Source organism: Bombyx mori, chromosome 24, assembly GCF_030269925.1.
Source record: "Bombyx mori chromosome 24, ASM3026992v2".
NCBI lineage: Eukaryota > Metazoa > Arthropoda > Insecta > Lepidoptera > Bombycidae > Bombyx > Bombyx mori.
In genome coordinates this window covers 17,422,948-17,442,458 of record NC_085130.1, presented here as the reverse complement: position 1 = coordinate 17,442,458, position 19,511 = coordinate 17,422,948, and the positions used below count along the sequence as shown (strand labels likewise).

General features: G+C 43.7%; 1 protein-coding gene across 1 annotated transcript in view; it reads left to right on the top strand.

Annotated features, from left to right (window-relative positions):
* Nucleotides 1–17,617, top strand: part of LOC101743391 (cilia- and flagella-associated protein 91) — a 28,634-nt gene extending 11,017 nt beyond the window's left edge. The window contains exons 12-26 of the mRNA XM_012689519.4: nt 356–529; nt 2,021–2,205; nt 3,550–3,627; nt 4,387–4,455; nt 5,542–5,671; nt 6,979–7,070; nt 7,605–7,753; nt 9,380–9,546; nt 10,015–10,137; nt 10,517–10,606; nt 12,376–12,492; nt 14,383–14,502; nt 14,903–15,010; nt 15,109–15,204; nt 16,311–17,617. Of these exons, the coding sequence (XP_012544973.3) occupies nt 356–529; nt 2,021–2,205; nt 3,550–3,627; nt 4,387–4,455; nt 5,542–5,671; nt 6,979–7,070; nt 7,605–7,753; nt 9,380–9,546; nt 10,015–10,137; nt 10,517–10,606; nt 12,376–12,492; nt 14,383–14,502; nt 14,903–15,010; nt 15,109–15,204; nt 16,311–16,378 (1,766 nt within the window). The 3' untranslated portion in view covers nt 16,379–17,617. The remainder of the gene's footprint in view (nt 1–355; nt 530–2,020; nt 2,206–3,549; nt 3,628–4,386; nt 4,456–5,541; nt 5,672–6,978; nt 7,071–7,604; nt 7,754–9,379; nt 9,547–10,014; nt 10,138–10,516; nt 10,607–12,375; nt 12,493–14,382; nt 14,503–14,902; nt 15,011–15,108; nt 15,205–16,310) is intronic.
* The last annotated feature ends 1,894 nt before the right edge of the window (nt 17,618–19,511 follow it).

Genomic DNA, 19,511 nt, shown 5'->3' with positions numbered 1-19,511 from the left:
TAGTTTCTTTAACTATGCTTACATGAATATTGACACTGTCAGTGTGCTGTCGATACATAAAATAATTATAGCCGTCTATGTCGCTCTCTTTGTCTCCACATCCCGAGTCTTGGAATATACAGTTCTCTTTCTTATTCAAGTTGCGTCATATCTTCCTTCTCTTTCGTGAAACGCAATCGCCCTAAACGCGACACTTCTGAATTCACTTTAAAATTTGACAATTCCACAAAAATTAGTATCACATTGTTCCTAAATAATGCGATACTAATTATTATGAGCGCCCTAGCGCTCTTACAAAATTTCTAGCAGGATTATAAATTGGAAATATCCTGTGCAAATAATTTTCTATTGCCAGCCCTCGAAGACCATGAAGAGCTTTCGAAGCCTCCTTCTTGGCTGGACAAATGCGGCCAGGATCTGACCAGGACCTGTTCCGGGCATCATCTACCCAGAGACGTGACCCAGCTATGCCAGCGGGAGACGAAATGGAGTGAGAGCTTCTTAGAGAGCCTGCACAACGACTTGAAGAGTGAGTTTCTGTTGGCTTTCCAGCAAACTTGAGTCTGACGTTGGGCGCGCTTAACGCCCCGTGTATTTATCACAAAAGCTTGACCAATAATTTATCGAAATCGAAAGCTAATTAGAAATGAATGAGGGAAAATCTGTTGTTTATCTTTGTGCTTAGTGCGAGTTTTGATGTGAAACATCTAAAGCCGCACGTAAAACCGATTTCTGCCGTGGCGACGCATGCCGTGGCGACGCATGCCGTGGCGACGCGTCGCCATGCGCAATCGACTGTGCGATTCTCTCCCACTCGATCCGGCGTTAAGCCATCTCTCTCTCGCTACACTGAGCTCGGATACCTATAGTGTATACTCCGTAGTGTATACAGTGTTGTTTACTACAGTACACATAACCTGTGTTTTACTCGAAAACAAATTATTTTTTCGTAATATTTTATTTTATCATTATGACATATTTAGTTCCTATCACAATCTGTTCTTTTCTGCATATTACTTTTACAAAATAATGTCGATGTTTCACATCTGCCAGGCGTCCCGTGACGGCTCACGTTTTTTTTAACGTTCTCGATAGCGTAAAAGTTAGCTCATAGTATTTATATAGAATGGGTTCGTTTGCGTACGTTTGCCGCTAGGGCCGCTGTTCCAACTGCATACAAAATTGGGTTAACTTTTACGCTAGCGAGAACGTTAAGAAACTCGCACTAAACACACTGGTCTGTAATAAATACCGGACAAGCTAAATGAGCTCCAATATTTAAAGATCTAAATCAATCAAAACTAATTTGACTATTAATTAGTGTCATAATATTAATTTGGAGGTTCGTGTACCAATTTTTCCAATCAAATACGTACTTAACAAATGTTCACGTTTGATAATATCCCGAAAAGCACCACACGCTTTTTTTTCCAATAAATTCATTTTTTCTTGCACTATTTTTAATTTAAATTTATTAAAATTTATTTTCCATTTTTTAGTTGGATTTTCTATAAAACCGTATTTTTTAAAAATTTTAAACTATTGTTTATTTTTAATTTTTTAGTTTAATTTCAATTTTTTTCAAATTTTTTTAATTTTTTTATTTTTTCATTAATATTGAATAGTCATCGGTCCTCAATAAGTATACCAAATTTCGAGTTAACCCGACGTTTTGAAGGGGGTCAAAACAAAATCATGTTCAAAGATTCCGTTACAAACAAACATACCTACGTCTGAAGCGAATAAAAGCGTATTAAAAAAAAAAAAAAAAAAATTCGGCCACCTTGCGACCACTAGTGTAGGTATACGACGAAAGGAAAGATCTTCCACCGAGCGGGTGATATTGCTCGGTAGACCGACGGTCCGAATGTTGTTGTTCGGAACTTGTATATATATATGCAAGCTTATCTTGAAAATGTCGTAAGCGAGATTCAGGCATCTGTCAATTATCTTGCGATGTATGATGGCTACCCGCCACACTAGTTATATTAAGTAACGTCCTACACTTCGTGTCTGACAGAGGCCCGTCTTGGCGCCGGATCCCAATCCGCCGGTCCTCTCCGGGTCCTCAGACCTCGCGTGACTAACGCCAGCCCTCGCCCTCCCACTCCCGAGGTGGAGGCGGTCGATGATACGGAAGAAGAGAACCACCAGGCCGCCCTAATGCTGCAGAGGGTTTTGAGGGGCAGAGCGGTACAGACTCTGGTCAGTTCTAGGGATTTTTGCTAATTGACTGTATACCACGCGTGGTCATGACGCTTCTAAGTCATTTCAGAAACACGTTTGAAGAAGTACGTATTATCATCGCGTTCGTGAAACGTTGTGATGAAATAAGGAGACGTTGGGATGAAATATCGAGGGGTAAAAAACGATTTGGCTTAAGCGAAATTTTTGTTACTTTACAGGAGAGCTATTTAAAGTTTAACATTTGAAAAAAATAATGCTAAGAAAAAAAAATTCAGCTATTTGGAATGGAGTAAATTTAATTAAAAAAAACATGGGAGTTGTTGATGCTAATACTAAAGAAAACGGATTTTTAATTACAAAGATAAATGTCGCGTGTTGAGCGAAATGACGCTTAATTCAAATAAAAAAAAACTTCAGAGGTGTCAAGGGACACCCGGATGGAACGAAGTTCCTTTTGATTAATTAGTGAAGGAATTGTAATTTTTTTTAAGTTATAATAATAAATTACGGCATTATGAAGAAGAAAAAAACAATACTATGAACTAAATTACTATTGTTGAAACGCTATCTCGAGAAACTGTACTCATTACGCGGATCTATCGAATATGAGCAATGTCACGCGATAAGCGCCTACACGTTGATTGGTCAGAATGACGGATCTAAAAAGTGTCGTGACAACTTTTCGTAAGAATTTTTTCCGTCTAGCCCTCTTTCACACAACGCTCGATAAGGAACTTCGTTCCGTAATATCTTTTCACCCCTCGATATACTGGGTGTTAGGAGACCGCTTCCGAAAACGACACGATTTGTTAAAAATCAGGATCGATTTTTTTTTTCGATCCCATCATCAGAGGTTTCATTAGTACTATCGTCCGTCTTCGTTTTCGGAAGCGGTTTCCTAACGCCTAGTATAGTTCTCTGAATTTGTTTCACTGCCTCTCGTCGACTATGCCTCTTTTAAAAATCGCCGCGCTGGTCCAGTTTCGACACATACCAATTGTATGAATTGACTAGCGACCCGCCCTCGCTACGCTGCGGAGACTATCATTTATTGTTGATTTTATTGAATTGTTCTTTAAACAAATCTGAACTGAGAAAATGATTCTTGTCGCCCGCTTCGCTGGGCATTTAAAATTAACATTATTATTTATTGTCATTATTATTAGGGAGTCCAACATTCATATAAATATTAGCCTATCCATTAAGTACATGTATTTTCTACACGGATACCAAGTTTCAAGTCAATCGGATGCATGGTTCAGTAGTTATAATGGAAAATCCGTAAAAACCACTGTAGATTTATATATTAGTATAGATTATGATGATAAGTCATTTCTTCATCATTACTCCGTTACATAACAGATGTACGAAGGTCGCACGCGGGCGGCCGAGTTGACTGAGGAACTGAAGACCACGCACGGACTCCAGAAAGAAGACAAGGTCAGTTTTCATTATCTAGATTTGAACTGGTCGCCAAGCATCAACGGCTTCTAAAGATGCGGCGGTGCTGTAAGACTCAGAACTTATGTCTCAACATGGGTGGCGGCGTTTACATTGTTGATGTCCACGGACTCTGGTAACCACTTAACACCACGTCAGCTGTGAGCTCATACACCCATTTTGGCAACCAAGGAATCTGGCATATCTAATGTGAAAATGCGAACTTTTGAAGTCTTGGAAGAAAAGCTGAATCGTGCCAACGATATTGACAAGCAATAACAGTATCGCTGGTGTACTGATTGGCGTCGTATCACGCGTGAAAGATCCTTGTGATCCTCAAGATAGGTTTAAACAACTATGCTTTTATTGTGTAGACGGAGGTCACGATTCGTGGTGTTAAGTGGTTTACTGTGCCCATGGTCATCACATGGTAACCGTCGCCATCCACCTCGTGACGCAAATCACGCATTTCGGGCCTAAACATCAAAACTGTCCCAGGAAACGCATAGCCCGGAGCAGAACGGTATGCCCGATGTTACAATGACTCGAGCCTATAATACCCCCCTAATGTTACTCGTAAGTTTTGACATAATGTAGACGGTAGGAGCCAATAAACATTACAGTGTCGGACTGGCGGTAAGGGCTTTCGATTTAGATAACATTTTTTGATTTCTGTTACTGATTGGATATGTCATGGATCGCGATTTAGTTTCTTGACATACGATATCATAAGCAGAAATACGCATATTGCTTTAACAGTCCCGCATCGCTCGTGAAGAGACTAAAGCGAGAGAATACAACATCTTCAAAATGGAAAGAGAACAAAGGGTAAGTCTTTCTCGTCATAATCAAGGTTTAGATCCTATAATTCATGCATTAGACGCCTTCAGTTCTAACACTAGGAGTAGACTTAGGGACCCCGGTTACCGTACTCGTCGAACTTGACGATAAGTTCGATGTGCAACCTAACCCATACATCAGCTCGCTGAGTTTCTCGCCGGATCTTCTCAGCGCGTCGCGATTCCGATCCGGTAGTAGATTCATTCGCGAAGCAGCTGCTCTTGAGTTGTTAGGTTTCCTTCGGAGGCGCTCGGCCAGCTGTTAGCAAACCTCACCCCTCCTGGCTGAGCCTTTGCTCATCCACCTGTCCTGGTGAAACTGGAAAGGCCTCCGGGCCACAGTAATACCTCAATCATAAAAAGATGAATGTTTTCCTATTAACTACGTTTGTTTTTGTTTACAAAAGTACTTTTGATACAATGAATTGCACCGATAAGTCGATAACGATACTCTGACTGACTCGGTAGCGCACTAGTTAGCGGACCTGACTCCATACCCGATCCTGTAGACCGAATGGTAAGCAGTCGACGTCGCCCAAAGCACGTCATTATGGATCCCCCCGATCCATTAACGGTGCTTTTAGGCACCACAAGCACCGGTCATCGTTCTCGCCGAACTCGCGACGAAGGGCTCGACGAGCGAATTAACCCACAGACACAGCCCACTGAGTTTCTCGCCGGATCTTCTCAGTGGGTCGCGTTCCCGATCCGGCGGTAGATTCTGCGGAGCACTGCTCTTGCTAGGGTCAGTGTTAGCAACACTCCGGTTTGAGCCCCGTGAGCTCACCTACACACGTTAGGGTGAAGCTGAAATAGCCTCTCAAGGCTATCAGCATAGGTAGGAAAAAAAGAAGGACCTGACTGTTATGCCGAGGGTCGTGAGTTCGAATTCCGCATCAGACAAACATTCGTGTGATGAACAGATTTTTTTGCCTTTCGTCTGAGTGTTTATCAACGTATATATTTAAACGTACATAAGTATGTATGTCAGTCTCTGGTACCCACATCACCGGGAAATCCTAATTTGGGACCGAAATTATTATCACTAAGCACTCAATCCACTAATCGCCTCAAGGAGGAAGCCGTGACTGCACTCGTTGACGAGTTATGCGGGGGCGCAGTCTCGACCGCTTTGGACTTCTTGGAGAAGGAGCTGCGCAGGCTCAGAGAGGAAAGGAGACAGCACGCGTATATACTTATCGCTTGTGAGTTTAAAGCTTAACACGTTGAGCGCCAGACTAGGAGCAATGTTTAGTCCATTGGGACGCCGCGGACCCTTATGACCCCCGATAAGTCGGGTCTGGAGGACGGCGACATTTGACGTCACTGTTTCCATAAGTCACCTATTATGGTATGGTAGGGTAAGTACCACCGCCCTGCCTGTTTCTGCCGTAAAGCAGTAATGCGTTTCGGCTTGAAAGGCGGGGCAGCTGTTGTAACTATACCGAAAGCTTAGGACTGATATCTCAAGGTGGGTGGCGCATTTACGTCGGAGATTTCTGTGGGCTCCAGTAACTATTTAACACCAGGTGGGCTGTGAGCTCGTCCACCCTTCTAAGCAATAAAAAAAAACCTATTATATATACAATGTTGGCGGAAAAATAGCTCAATGATTTTTGGACGATACTTGATATATTGTACGTACGGTCTTGCGACGAAGGGCTCGGCGAGTAAACTAACCAACAGACACAGCCCACTGAGTTTCTCGCCGGATCTTCTCAGTGGGTCGCGTTCCCAATCCGGTGGTAGATTCTGCGAAGCACGACTCTTGCTAGGGCCAGTGCTATCAACGTCCTCAGGTTTGAGCCCCGTGTTTTTTTTTTTTTTTTTTTTATTGCTTAGATGGATAGACGAGCTCACAGCCCACCTGGTGTTAAGTGGTTACTGGAGCCCATAGACATCTACAACGTAAATGCGCCACCCACCTCGAGATATAAGTTCTAAGGTCTCAGTATAGTTACAACGGCTGCCCCACCCTTCGAACCGAAACGCATTACTGCTTCACGGCGGAAATAGGCAGGGCGGTGGTACCTACCCGTGCGGACTCACAAGAGGTCCTACCACCAGTAATTACGCAAATTATAAATTTGCGGGTTTGATTTTTATTACACGATGTTATTCCTTCACCGTGGAAGTCAATCGTGAACATTTGTTGAGTACGTATTTCATCAGAAAAATTGGTACCCGCCTGCGGGATTCGAACACCGATGCATCGCTTCAACACAAATGCACCGGACGTCTTATCCTTTAGGCCACGACGACTTAGCTCTTAGTGTGAGCTCACCTACTCGTTAAGGCTACGCTTAAATAGTCTCTCAAGACCATCAGCTTCGGTAGAAGAACAAAAAAAAAGAGATAAATACTGGTGGTAGGACCTCTTGTGAGTCCGCGCGGGTAGGTACCACCGCCCTGCCTATTTCTGCCGTGAGGCAGTAATGCTTTTCGGTTTGAAGGGTGGGACAGCCGTTGTAACTTGCTTAATTGTAACTTAATTCGTTGCTTAATGACGCAGTGCGTGACAAGACGATGCGCGAAGCTGCCGAAGCCGGCAGGAGACAGAAGGAGGAGCATAGACGCATGGAACACGACCAGATGTTCAAGCAGGTAAGTCTGAAGCAGCGGTAGTAGCGGCCAAACTCTAACACCGCCTTCATTCGCTTTTTTACAGCTATCCGCATAGTCATCTTAAGCTGCTTTCAGACTACGCTATACTATAGTGCAGCGGTCGGGGAACCGGGGTTAATTACCCCAAATGGGGTAAAATGAAATTTTCGGGGGTAAAAATAAAACTTTCCTGAAATTTTCCCGAAAAATATCATTTAAATCAAAAATGCTTTTTATGGGGGCTATACATAAAATTTAATCTAGTTTTTCCGTCTATTAACACAAGAAAAATATCATATGAATTATAAAATAACATGAAATTATCATTTACTTATATTTTCTGTATTGGTCTTAGTGTGATGTTATATAGCCTTCCTCGATAAATTGGTTATCTAACACTGAAAGATTTTTCAAATCGGCCCAGTAGTTCCTGAGATTAGCGCGTTCAAACAAACAAACTCTTCAGCTTTATAATATTAGTATAGATAGTTCCGTAGCGTTTTAAAGACTTTTTTTTTTAAATGAACTCTGCAGATATTGGGAGTTACGCAAGAGACAGTCGATGATTATCTGCTGGAGATTGTGAGCGGAGGAGTGGAGCTCGCAGCGGAGAGAGACGCGCTGCGGAGAGCGCAGGCCAATGCGGATAAGATCGATGCGGACTTTGCGGAAAACGAATCGATGTTAGTATCTCAATAGTATATACAGGGTGTTTGTTTTTGGTTTTTTTTTTATTGCTTAGATGGGTGGACGAGCTCACAGCCCACCTGGTGTTAAGTGGTTACTGGAGCCCATAGACATCTACAACCTAAATGCACCAGGCACCATGAGATGTAAGTTCTAAGGTCTCAGTATAGTTACAACGGCTGCCCCACCATTGAAGCCGAACCGCATTACTGCTTCACGGCAGAAATAGGCAGGGTGGTGGTACCTACCCGTGCGGACTCACAAGAGGTCCTACCACCAGTAATTTCGCAAATTATAATTTTGTGCAATTGATTTTTATTACACGATGTTATTCCTTCACCTTGGAAGTCAATCGTGAACAATTTTCAAGTACGTATTTCATTACAAAAATAGTACCCGCCTGCGGGATTCGAACACCGGTGCATCGCTACGTACGAATGCACCGAACGTCTTATCCTTTAGGCCACGACGACTTCGATCGTCCCAAGAGTTGGCTTGTGACACATTTATCTCCCTTCTCTCGTGACGTCAGAGCTAGCAGTTTGAATAGTTCTGCTACTGACGTTATCACGTAAAACTATCGTCCGTAAAACGACTTTACAGACAACCAATTAATTTTTTTTCGTCGGAGTATCGTCGATTTCAAGTTAGTGTAGCCGATTATCAAAACGATAGTATTATAGAAAGAAAAGCAAGATAGCCTGTACGCATTAGTGCTTGACGCCACCATATTGTGGTGGAATCTTAATATTACGAGTAGAAGCTCCAACCTTCATAAATAGATGGCTCTGAAGTAAAAACAACTAATAAGGCGGCGGTACTTACTCCACTACTACTATTGGTAGGACTTCTTATGAGTCCGCGCGGGTAGGTACCAGCACTCTGCCTATTTCTGCCGTGAAGCAGTAATGCGTTTCGGTTTTAAGAGTTTTACTGTACTGGCAGCCGTTGTACTGTAAAAACGGAGACCTTACAACTCATGTCTCGAGGTGGGTGGTGGCAGCATTTTACGTTTTAGATGTCTACGGGTAACTACTTAATACCAGGTGGACCGTGAGTTCGACCCCATCTAAGCAATCTATATAAATAAAAATGAATTGCTGTTCGTTAGTCTCGCTAAAACTCGAGAACGGCTGGACCGATTTGGCTAATTTTGGTCTTGAATTATTTGTAGAAGTCCAGAGAAGGTTTAAAAGGTAGATAAATATGAAAATGCTCGGAATTATATAAAAATAACAATTTTGTTTTTCCTTTGACGTGTCCCCCGTCGGACGGATTCCTTTTGTTTGTTTTACGTTTATTTTAATACAAAAGTTTAGGTATTTCATTTGTCGATTGAGGCACTACGAAGTCTGCCGGGTCAGCTAGTGAATAAATAAAAACCTTAGAAAACACCGTTCCGGCTCGCTGAGTTTCTCGCCGGATCTTCTCAGCGGGTCGCGATTCCGATCCGCTAGTAGATTCATTCGCGAAGCAGCTGCTCTTGAGTTGTTAGGTCTCCTTCGGAGGCGGCTGTTAGAAAATCCCACCCCTCCTGGCTGAGCCTTTGCTCCCTCACCTGTCCTGGTGAAACTGGAAAGGGCCACCAGAAGGCTCTCAATCATAAAGTCACCTCTCCGCAGTTCGACGGCGGAGCAGAACGAGCTGGTGGCGGAACTGGTGCACCAGTTTCTGTTGCCGCACGCGCACCGGACGGCGGCGCGGCACCGCATCGCCGCCACGCAGCAGGCCAGGATGGAGGCGGCCAGGAGCACCATATTTGGTCTCATTGACGAACCGGACAAGACAGGTATAGAACTTTTTTTATATAGCTTAGTCTGGTGGACGAGCTCAAAGCCCACCTAGTGTTCTAAGGTCTCAAGGACGACTTCAAATTGCGTGAACGGTTTTATTTTGTTAATTTAGTGTTTCTCCAGAGTAAAAAGTTTATGTTGGCTTATTGACCATTTAGCGTCTTTGAACGTGCACCAGTGGGGGAAGATTAAGTAGAGTCACCGGACGTGGCTTGTGGAGTGCCTCCGAAAAATCTGAAATCTCAATAAATAAACACCATTTTACTGCGACTTTGTTACATGTTATCGTATCTAAGTTTATCTAATTTAGGCCTAATTGCCAATTTCATTTCATTATAACACAATATGTACCTATTTACATTATAACTGAGGATTTTTATAAAATTTTAACAGGCAACAATGACATCGAAAGAAACTGTAGTTGCCATATTGAATAAGAAAGAGTTTGTCTTTGTTCATTACAGAATTACAATGCATTAAATGCGGTACACCCCTCGACGAGAGATGTCGCTGTAAGATATGTCCTATTTCTCTGGCACCAGCCGAGCGACCAGCCAGAGATGACCCTCGATGGAAGCACACTAGAAGTGAGATTAATCGTAGAAATAAGATCCTAGAACCAAACTTACTTCACAGAAGCCTGATTCACGCTGTATCTGATGTTACAATGAAATCCCGTTTTGTTGCTTACGAGGCTTTATAATTTGTTTAGAGATGCTTGTTTTTTGTTAAACGATAAAGTTAAGAAGCAGGATATTTTACTCTCGTAATTTTTTTGTAAGAGACAGATTATGTTAAAACTACAGAGTAGCTTAAATTGAATTAGCTTAGTATTATATTATACACGACACACAGACATGGAAAAATAATATTTACGAATTTGCGTATTTCAACAAAAATCCAAATGAACAGCCTTTGGGTCGCCCGTCGCTATCCACAAATGACGTAAACAAATGACTGTTTCAGGTCGGCCCCGTGTCGAACCGAAGTCACTCAGCGAACGCTATCCAGTACATCACGAACTGCGCTGCATGCTCAACGTGTTGGTCGATGAAGGTAGGTCATGGATCACGTCTAATCTGATTGTGCTTAAATTAAAAAAAAAAAGGACTTCTAGATTTTTCGAGAACATTTACTACAGAAATGTCTTTTTTTATTTATTGCTTAGATGGGTGGACGAGCTCACAGCTCACCTGGTGTTAAGTGGTAACTGGAGCGCATAGACATCTATGACGTAAATGCGCCACCCACCTTGAGATATAAGTTCTAAGGTCTCAGTATAGTTACAACCTACAATGTGGTCGCATACTTTTTACATACCAAACATATTTTGAATTGGAAACCAGTCAATTCACAAAATATGGGTTCACTGCTACATGTGCAAATAGGCGGCGTTATCACTAAAAGCGATTCCTCCATGCCATAATTTGAATGTCAAATTCGAAAATATTGAATCATCGATTGATGTGCGCGCCTCCAGTGTAATTTTTTGGAACTTATCGCGCACTGCACATCGCACAACACATCCTATTTACATAATACACGACTATGTACAGTGAGCTCCAAAAGTGCAGTAGATGGTAGAGTAAAATTTACGAATCTACAACTAGTGCCATCTAGTTGCCGGGGACTGTAAACAAGCAACGGAACTGTATCGAAGTTCGTTATGATTTATGTTCGTGTGCTTAGTGCGAGTCTCTTAACGTTCTCGACAGCGTAAAAATTAACTCAAATTTGTATGCAATTCGAACGTTTGCCTACAAATTTGAGTTAGCTTTTATTCTTGACCACAATCAAAAACTATGGTCAAACCATTTTACTGGTAAACGTGAAACTGGTGGTAGGACCTCTAGTGAATCCGCACGGGTAGGTACCACCACCTCGCTGTGAATTTCTGCTGTGAAGCAGTAATGCGTTGATGTAGGGTGGAGCAGCCGTTTATGAGGAGGCAGTCTCCTCCCGGTGATGGTCACGGGGCGACCTAAGGGGGTTGAGGCTGCGCCGCACGCTACCGTCACTCTAGCGCGCTGGCACCAGGAGGACGGGACGGCGCGTCGGCGGCAGCGGACTGCGATGCGGTCCGCATTTTCGTCGTCGCTGTCGTCGCCGAACATACTGTTGAAGAGCAACCCGGTCGGCGGTGTATCGCGTTCCGACCCGGCAGGCTGGTTCTGGCCCAGCGGGGTATCCCGGAACACTAGCGGCACCGCCCGGGCGGCCTGGTAGGGCCGCCGTACCGTGGAGACCGACGTCGTTGGTCGTCGACTATCGCCTCGACGACCCGTCGGTCGGGCGTCCTCGGGGTGGCGCCGCGTGTCTGGTTGTAGTGTTGACCACGGGAACCCCCCTACTCTGAACGGGTTCTGACCCCGGACGGAGATCGGACGTCGGGTGTAAGAGTGCAGGGGAGTCGTTTAGTGGGTGGGCCCTAAAATCCTTGGGCCCGCGATCTGCTCTCAACACCTTCAGATCGTTGAGTCTCACATACCCCGCGCGTCCCCTAGGCGCGGGGACCTCGTAGGAGGTTCGGGCCCCGGCCCGAAAAAAAAAAAAAAAAAAGGTGGAGCAGCCGTTGAACTATACTTGAATCCTAATAACTCATATCTCAAGGTGGATGGCACATTTACGTTGTAGTTGTCTATGCGCTCCAGTAACCACTTGACACCAGGTGGGCTGTGAGCTCGTCCACCCATCGAAGCAATAAACTAACTAACTACCACTACCTACCACCGGTACAAACTAACAGTAATAAAACTTGTAAGAACTCTACACTTCCATCGGCTGTTCCTCCCTACGACTGATAGAACACATGACATGTCTAACAGCTGTGTTGGAGTCCCGCGACACGCGTCGAGCGAGGGTCGCCTTGAGAAGCGAATGGGGGCGGTCGTTGCGGGAGAGAACCGAAGCTACCATCGATGCAGTGGAGATGATCGACACTGGTGAGTGACATAGGGTCTTTCAGCTTTTGACTTTGGAATCGGAGGAGAGGCTGCCGATAATCAATCAACCTTGATACGTCGCCGAGTGGTCTTAACAAGCCTCGTTTGATTAAGGACCTGTTGTAGCACTGGGGGAATATTGTGGAGGGGAGCTCATGCCAGAGCCGGGTTTCGCAAGCCACCTTTGAATAAGGACCTGTTGTAGCGCTCTGGGGATATTGTGGAGGGAGTTTATGCCAGAGCCGGGTTTCGCAAGCCACGTTTGAATAAGGACCTGTTGTAGCGCTCGGGGGATATTGTGGAGGGGAGCTCATGCCAGAGCCGGGTTTCACAAGCCACGTTTGAATAAGGACCTGTTGTAGCACTCTCGGGATATTGTGGAGGGGAGCTCATGCCAGAGCCGGGTTTCGCAAGTCACGTTTGATTAAGGACCTGTTGTAGCGCTCTGGGGATATTGTGGAGGGGAGCTCATGCCAGAGCCGGGTTTCGCAAGCCACGTTTGAATAAGGACCTGTTGTAGCGCTCTGGGGATATTGTGGAGGGGAGCTCATGCCAGAGCCGGGTTTCGCAAGTCACGTTTGATTAAGGACCTGTTGTAGCGCTCTGGGGATATTGTGGAGGGGAGCTCATGCCAGAGCCGGGTTTCGCAAGCCACGTTTGAATAAGGACCTGTTGTAGCGCTCTGGGGATAATGTGGAGGGGAGCTCATGCCAGAGCCGGGTTTCGCAAGCCACGTTTGAATAAGGACCTGTTGTAGCGCTCTGGGGATATTATGGAGGGGAGCTCATGCCAGAGCCAGGTTTCGCAAGTCACGTTTGATTAAGGACCTGTTGTAGCGCTCTGGGGATATTGTGGAGGGGAGCTCATGCCAGAGCCGGGTTTCGCAAGCCACGTTTGATTAAGGACCTGTTGTAGCGCTCTGGGGATATTGTGGAGGGGAGCTCATGCCAGAGCCGGGTTTCGCAAGCCACGTTTGAATAAGGACCTATTGTAGCGCTCTCGGGATATTGTGGAGGGGAGCTCTTGCCAGAGCCGGGTTTCGCAAGTCACGTTTGATTAAGGACCTGTTGTAGCGCTCGGGGGCTGCCATAAAGGGAATTCAAACCTGGGTGGCAGTTAGCGGAAAAGCTCATTGGAAGCGCATTGTGGATGCTAGTCTTTGCGGGTTACAAACAATTCCTCAGAACAGTCCTCATGGAACATACGGTATAAGGCACAGAGTGATGGTTCTAAAAGATTCATGGGAATAGGTTTGTCGATAATCCGAACAGCCTTCTTCTGTCTTCTTTTTCTCCACCTTATCCCACTAGGTGGGGTCGGCACATCGAATTTTTCTATTCCGTTCTCCTCTATCAGCCGTCATCTCAACACTCACTCCTCTCTCTCTCTCACTCCATCCATGTCTTCTTCGGTCGACCTCTTCCCCCTATACCTTGCACTACCATTTCCATACATCTCCTAGTCACATGCATCTTCTTTCTATGCATCACATGTCCATACCATACCGTCCGCTTTTTAATTTAGCAATCACTGGGGCTACTTTCACAACTTACTCGGCTCTCTTCTCTATGAGGTCCAAATCGAAGTAGCTTATATTTGGGAGCCCAGACCGGAGAGTAGCACTTTCTTCGGTGGAATTCTCCAATCATCTAGATGCTTGCGTCATGAGGGATGGGTGGCTTATTACCGAAGCGATTCACTAAACTATTCCCCTGTACTTCTTGCCTGACATCATCGGATTCTCTTCTTTCGGCACACGACACACACGCTAAATAATGTTTGTATGATGCATTCTTTCTGTTGGTTTGCAAGGATAAATAAGTATATAGTCCATCGGTTCTCACTCATACTGGGCCATTGTACTCACCCTTCGTTGACTTCTCTTTGCAGCTATCAGCAGGGCGACGGGAGAGGTTCCGGTGCCGTTGAAGAAGAGAGAATACCATCACTACATGAAGAGAGTCATAGGAGATGCTTTAGAACGGAGCGAGCCTTACCACAAGTCGCCGTGTAAGTTTACTTTTTGGTATTTCCTTTGTATGAAGAATCTCTGTGAAGCTGAAATTTTGACGATTGAAGTTCTGCAGACCGCATCCAGGTTGATGCCTCCGAGATGTGGTGCTGGAGGAAGATGCTGCGGATACCATCGACCGCACATTAGACCAACGGATCTATCGGAGCAACTTGTAAAGGTCCAAATGAAAACAAGGCTTTTTAGCAGCTGCTTCATGCGAGCCTTACAGTAATCCGGAGATAGTAAAAAGTAAAATAAAATACCATAACAATCGAATATATTCTCTCTCCCTCTCTGTCTGTCTCTCTCTCTCTTTCTCTCCACACATCCGAGAATAACGTAAAAAAATATCGAATTGTTCATGTGGCTTGTAAAAGCGATCTGAAATATCGACAGGTCCGCTGGAGCTGCCCTCGGAGGTCCGTCGGAGGGCCGAGGAGGAGGCGAGGCTCGGAGACAGCACATGCCGCTGCGAGGATGACGGAAAGTCTGCAATACAACTCGGTAAAGTAACGCGAATTCGTGTCGAACGCGCACGTGCCTATCGGTCTGAGCATGTACCTATCGGTCTGAGCACGTGCTGATATGTTTCGTATCTTCAGATGACGAGAAGCATCTGCTGCCCTCAGAGCTCAGGGCGCTCGAGGACCTGAGACGCTGCAAGTGTGACGCTGACTCCATCACCACTGCCACTCATGGTGAGATCCCTTCCTATTTAGAATCTAGACTCTTATAGGTATTTTACTGGTGGTAGGACCTCTTGTGAGTCCGCACGGGTAGGTACCACCGCCCTGCCTATTTCTGCCGTGAAGCAGTAATGCGTTTCGGCTTGAAGGGCGGGGTAGCCGTTGTAACTATACTGAGACCTTAGAACTTATATCTCAAGGTGGGTGGCGCATTTACGTTGTAGATGTCTATGGGCTCCAGTAACCACTCAACACCAGGTGGGCTGTGTACTAGTCCACTCATCTAGGCAATAAAAAAAAAATAAAAAAAAGGTATTTAAACTTTCAATCGATCATGTTCGAGGGGGGTTGGGGGGGTTTCGGTTACCGAGGCCCGATGACGTCACCAACGTAAATATCGCGTTGAGTAATCGAAATGAGGTCGTTCGTGAGATGTATACAAACACCGGTACAGTCGCGTCGCTCGATAAAAGCGGACGACTTGAATATATAGAGACTTCTTAGAAAACAAGAGACTGTTTGGAGTTTATTTTTTTTTATTTCAAAGCACAGACCGGTGTTAATGTGCGTGTTACATTAAGTCAAGATGTGATAAGTGTGTTTGTTTGTTTGTTTGTCCTTCTTTCACGTCGCTTTATATAAAAAAGCGATAGTATCAGATCAGGAGAGTGACTTAAGCCATCTTTTATTTCGAAAAAATTAAGCTTGTTAACAACCACCACGGGAATTTATCTTATACCTTTAAACGAGCAATTCTTGTATATATAATCTGAATTTCGGAAACGGCTCCAACGATTTTCATAAAATTTAGTATACAGGGGATTTCGAGGGCGATGAATCGATCTAGCTACGATTTATTTCAGAAAATGTTGTTTTATTCGTGTTTTCAATAATCAACTCTTACCGACATCTATTGGCGAATAATAATACTATTTTTCTTAAAATTGAGGGCAACTAACCGCTTTAAAGACACAACGCCAACTTCGTTATCAAAAAAAAAACCGGGCAATGCTCGGTCATCATCCAGCTATCTTTAGAAGATGAAAGAACTTCTGACTTGACCGCGCAAGCAAAGTCACGGACAACGGTTAGTCTAATGATAATTTTAAAATCAACAGATCAATGTTCTACCGAAGATTTTCAAACTAATGTCGAAGGTGAAGATGACGAGACTGACCTAATTTAGTTTATATATGCTTTCTTGTAAACATATCGCTTATTCGGGCCCCGCAATCTATTGGGAAGGTAGCGCTCGGATTGAGCGTCAGCGCGGACGTTGACCTCGCGCGTCACATGCTTATATTTGTATTACATTGCTGTTTTTTTTTATTGCTTAGATGAGCGGACGAGTTCACAGTCCACCTGGTGTTAAGTGGTTACCGGAGCCCATAGACATCTACGACGTAAATGCGCCAACCACCTTGAGATATAAGTTCTAAGGTCTCAGTATAGTTACTATAGCTGCCTCGCCCTTCGAACCGAAACGCATTACTGCTTCACGGCGGAAATAGGCGAGGTGGTGGTACCTACCCGCGCGGATTCATAAGAGGTTCTACCACCAGTTAAGAATGTGCAATCTTTGTTCGTTACTATAACATTCTACAGCAGTGGGTTAATTGTATGTGTGCGATCCAAAACTGATGTTGTTAAGTTAATGATAATGATGAATAGAGCCGTTTTAAGAAAAAAAAATTGATAGTCTGCGCAATGGATGCTTAAGTGGTACTTGGAAACTCTACTTGGCGTAGCTGTAGCGTCTTCAGTGGAATGTTGACCTCTTGTTCTAAAAAGGGCGCATACAAATTCTAGCTAAATACCGACAAACTTTATCAATATAGCTTATTGTATATTTATATTGTATTTTTTTGTTAAAGAAATCGAATTAATATTGAATTAACGATTTATAATCTCGACAAAAAAAAAAAAAGTACAGTAAAAAAAAAAATTTGACGGTAGTTAGAAAAATATTCAAATATATTTTGGTAAACAAATTTCGGTAATTAGGGGAGGTCGTTATTTAGTAGTTATAATGAAAATAATCAACCGACAACCGAAGATTGGATACAATTACGAACTATTGCGTATAAATGAGTCAATGATGACATAATCAAGGGCGGATCCAACTTTGGCGCCAGGAGGGGGTCACATAATCGTGGGCAAGTTAAGAACTTATAATTTAATTTTGATAACAATAGATAATAAATAAATCATGATGTTCCTCAATTAGTCCAAGTTAGTTCAAGTCCTGGAACTGGCTCGGGGGGGGGGGGGGGGGGGGGGGTCATGACCCCCATGGCCCCCCCTGGATCCGTCGTTGGACATAATAATATCGGTATTATGTATTTGGAGTGTTTAAATTTAAAGATGATAATGATGATATGACCTATTATGTTTTTGGGATCAAATAAAGTTACTATGAATGAAACTGTTGTGTTTTATTTAAACTGTTTATCATACACTAGCGGCCCGCTCCGGCTCCGCTCGGGTCTATAACAAAAATGTCAACGATATTTGACGTTGTTTTATTTTTTGAAATAAAAGAACACTTATTGCGGCATAACTATAATAGTTAGATATATGCTGTCGCGATACTTTTTGTAAATAATAATGTGTTCTACAAAGTCGTAGTACATTATTTTATTCTATCATCAATCGTTTTCGCAGGGCACGCGATGTTAAGAACACTAGTAATTTTTTTACCACCGGATCGGAAACGCGACCCACTGATAAGATCCGGCGAGAAACTCAGTGGGCTATTAGATCAAATCAAATCAAAAAAAATTATTCAACATAGTTGAAAGTACATACTTGTTGAACGTCAAAAAGAACTACCGCCAATTCACAAAAACTAGCCTCGGTCCTGAGAAGAACTGGCAAGAAACTCAGCGCATGTCTTTTTTTTTTTAATATTAGATTTTTGTTTTTAAATATTAGATAATATTTTAAATATTCATTTTTACAATGAGTATTATAACGTAACAATTATTGCAATATTGAAATGCCCGGAGCGAGCAACTCATTCCCACTTTGTGCAATCTTCTAGATAATCATTGACTTTATAGTTAACTTTATTGCACAGATGCTCTTTAATAGTTTTCTTCTTCCTATGTTTATGTTGGTTCCGAACATCTTGTGGGATTTTGTTGTACAGGCGCACCAAACAAACACCCGAATGAATTTCGTATCTTATGTAACCTATCGGCACAACAAGCTTGTGTTTGTTCCTAGTATTTCTAGTGAGATTCAGCGAAGCACCGCTCTTGCTAGGGCCAGTGTCAGTAAATTCTCTCAGGTCGAGTCTGCGAGTTTGGGCGTAGCCGAAATAGCTCCTTGGCTACCAGTGAGTAGGTAGGGAAAAAAAAATGTATTCGAAACCTTTTGAAACGCCAGATCTTGAAGCGCACATCAGGAGAGCAATCCTCGAATAAATTGGGAACTGAACCATTATGTCTGCGTGTACATCATCAGCGCTACTACGACCACTCTGATAAGAATACCCCAACAATTTTTTTTGACGTAACAAATTCGATGGAGCCGGCTGCACGCACGAAATAACATGACTCATGCGGCGTTACCTCGCTCTGAGGCGTTCCATTTAAGGCTTGAAGTGCAAGCGAGAGCGCGCAACGAGCGACAAAGAGGCACAATCGGCCTCCACGTTCGGCAGCGTTCGACATCTGTCTCTCTCCTACATGAGTGAGCGATGCATCCGCGTGGACAGCTGCTATACAATAATACATTTACATGTTTTCGTCAAGTTCAGTGAAAAGTGAATGTGATGTCAATTGTTTATAGCAACGATCATCGCGATAATTGAAAAATGAAACCATTCCATCAGTATTTTCTTATGACGTTGTCACGTTCAACTATCGTCAGTAAACCGACTTTACAGACAACCGATTTTTATTTTTTTTATTGCTTAGATGGTTGGACGAGCTCACAGCCCACCTGGTGTTAAGCGGTTACTGGATCCCATAAACATCTACAACGTAAATGCGCCATCCACTTTGAGACATGAGTTCTAAGGTCTCACTTTTAACAGTACAACGGCTGCTGCGCCCTTCAAACCGAAACGCATTACTGCTTCACGGCAGAAATAGGCAGGGTGGTGGCACCTACCCGCGCGGACTCACAACACGTCCTACCACCAGTAAATCGAATCTCGAATAACACAGGTCTTGTATGTGTGGGACATGTCTTACAAAGCACACGAAAGAACCGAAGTGTTCCCCACCTAGACTCATGTAATAATAACCATTACTACATAAATGAATGAAATAAAACAAGAAAGTGATTTATTTACAATCCTTCGCTTCTTT